The sequence below is a fragment of the Aplysia californica genome, unplaced genomic scaffold (genome assembly GCF_000002075.1).
Source record: "Aplysia californica isolate F4 #8 unplaced genomic scaffold, AplCal3.0 scaffold01611, whole genome shotgun sequence".
NCBI classification, from domain to species: domain Eukaryota; kingdom Metazoa; phylum Mollusca; class Gastropoda; order Aplysiida; family Aplysiidae; genus Aplysia; species Aplysia californica.
The window spans coordinates 50,155-52,820 of NW_004798881.1; the positions used below are offsets into that span (position 1 = coordinate 50,155).

Sequence of the window (2,666 nt, forward strand, 5' to 3'; positions counted from 1 at the left end):
CACACACACACACACACACACACACACACACACACACACACACACACAAGAATGTTGGGTCCAAGACTGTAATAAAACGATACTATTTGGAAATGATGGATTAGTTGATTGTGGTTTACCTTTGTTCTCGCCGTTCGCTGACGTCATGTTGTCTGGGTCGATGGTAAAAACGTTCACTCGGCGATGCTCTGTTCCTCTGAAAGATAGAGAGAGATAGAAGTTCAGTTTTCGTAAGAATTTACAGCACTTGAAACACAGTAAGTTCATAAAAGCGTCGAAGATTAGATGTGTATCAAGAGAGTAACAAACACACACAGCATTTGAAACACAGTAAGTTCACAAAAGCGTCGAAGATTAGATGTGTATCAAGAGAGTAACAAACACACACAGCATTTGAAACACAGTAAGTTCACAAAAGCGTCGAAGATTAGAGGTGTATCAAGAGAGTAACAAACACACACAAAAAAAGAAGAAAAAGATAGGAGGACGATAGATGTTTGATAGGAAGGAAGGAGCAAACCACACCAGAGCAACCATAAAAACATATACATTTTAATTAAGAAAAAAAATAAAGACTTAAAGACAGATCAATGATCAGACAGACAGACAGGCAGATCTGTTGGCTGGCAAACGCTTCACATGACAAACAACATCAATATTTCTTGAGTTTGTGGCAGTGACGTCACGCTTGTCAGACATGGAGTTCTTACCCTCATCAGCATGGCCGGCACGCCCCGATAAACTTGCATAAAATCAGAACTCCCACTCCACCCTCCACGAGTTCTATTCTGTCCCCGCGGTTTTATGCAAGAAAAATTCTGAAATTATGCAAACTGAGCCCAAAAATGTGAAATTATGCGATTCTGTTAATTTTAACAAAGAATGATAAAGGAAAATTATCAGACATTATGCTAAAAACGATCAAATTTTGCTAAATTATGCGGGGTGCATAAAACCACGGGGACGGTCTATTACGAGTATTTTTATAAAACACCACCATACCCACACGTTGACCCAAGACCGTCTAGATGTCTTCATTTGAGTCTTGGAAAAAGTACTCACCCGTCTGTTACTAGATTATTGTCTCAGTGAAGTAAAAAGTAGGCTTGTTGATCATTCTGTGCAGAACATAGAAGAAGCAGTCTGTCGCAAGTAGCCTATAATTTATTCTCCCTCACAATTCCGTTTCAAGAAATAGCAGAGTATATCATCAACCTCCCACGGTATTGGAACAGAAGAGACATAGGCTTCCATTAAAGAACAATCTCGATCGGTGGAAATTGATAAATTCACCCTTAGGCTAGGTAAGAGGTGTAACTTTATTTTCCATTGTCCATATTTTGCCCATCAAAATAAATTGTTTATTCCTCCCAGCCTGACTCGGCCCAGTGACAGAAATATATGCAAATGTTTGACGCATGATAAGAGATATGTGCACAACCTGTACTTTTTTCATTATGGAAACTTTATTTTAAAAATTATGTATGTTTTATTTGATGAGGTGAGGGGCAATGACCTTAAACACTAAATACGCTTATTTTCTTACATCCGTCTGTTGGACTGTGCAAGTGTGGGTGTTTTTTCCCCATCAACACTCACTTCCAAGACTCGTCACACGCAGCACCCCGATCTTTTACGTGGATGACGTCACTGCTACGAGCTCTAGTACTATAATACATACAACCTCTCTGGTATAAGCTGAGAATTAATGTGACAAGACGAGCTATTTCCCTTGCCTAACTAGCAGCAGAGAACAAAATCCACGTCCCAACTTTTCACACCGTGAATAATTAATTATTTCTCTTCCTGTTGCGGTCATGGTCAACCACGACACATTATGCTGAATCCTTGCGCTATAACTCAATAAGGAAACGACATAGGAATGATCCAGAGAGTGCGAGTAACATCGTGCTGCTAATAATTTTATCGTTTTTGTGTCCACGAATTTCATTGTAAGCTAAAATTTCATCAATATTTCATCTTTTTTTTTCCTTTTTTTATTCCTTCTTTTTTTTCCTTCTTTTTTTTTCTTTCATTTTTCTTTTCTTTTTTTCGGGGGGTCCTTTTGCACTTTTGGTATCAGCAACCATTTCACGTCGGTATCGTGTTGTTTGGTTTGGTTTAAGGCGGAGCGGGTCGGGTATTATAAGGGTGAGACATTTCAGAGAACATAATTTCTTGTAGTGCCTAAGTCACATTTGTAATATTTTAAAATACTTCCACTTCTCTTTAAGATACATGGGTATTTTTTTATTTAAAAAAAAAGAAAAGCAAGGTAAATGTACGAAGTTAAAGATTCTACCTATAACTCCATAACAACCCACCACCAAACAAAAACAAAACAAAAAAAAAGAAAAAAAAGAAAAATTTAAAAATCAAAAAGAAAAGAAAAGAAACCGACAAAGGCCTGTTTTCACCGCACTATGACATAACATGTTGACTTCCTGACCCTATTTTGCTGCTATATTTATGTTATCAGCTGACGTCTGCTCTCAAGGTCAAGGGTTAATCTTTGTCAATGTCAACCCCTTCTTGCGGGCATAATGCATTATTCATAGAAGAAAGACCTTTTTTTTGGGTCTATTTCTGTCACCCTGAACGTCTTCCACATTTCTGTTGCCTTTGCTATCCCCCCCCTCTCTCTCTCTCTCTCTCTCTCTCTCTCC

General features: G+C 38.3%; 1 protein-coding gene across 1 annotated transcript in view; it reads right to left on the reverse strand.

Annotated features, from left to right (window-relative positions):
• Positions 1 to 2,666, reverse strand: part of LOC101849027 (solute carrier family 52, riboflavin transporter, member 3-B) — a gene marked incomplete in the record, with an annotated part of 29,848 nt that overhangs the window by 20,733 nt on the left and 6,449 nt on the right. Inside the window, 1 exon segment of the mRNA XM_013090873.2 lies at positions 120 to 196. Coding sequence (XP_012946327.1) covers positions 120 to 196 — 77 coding nt within the window.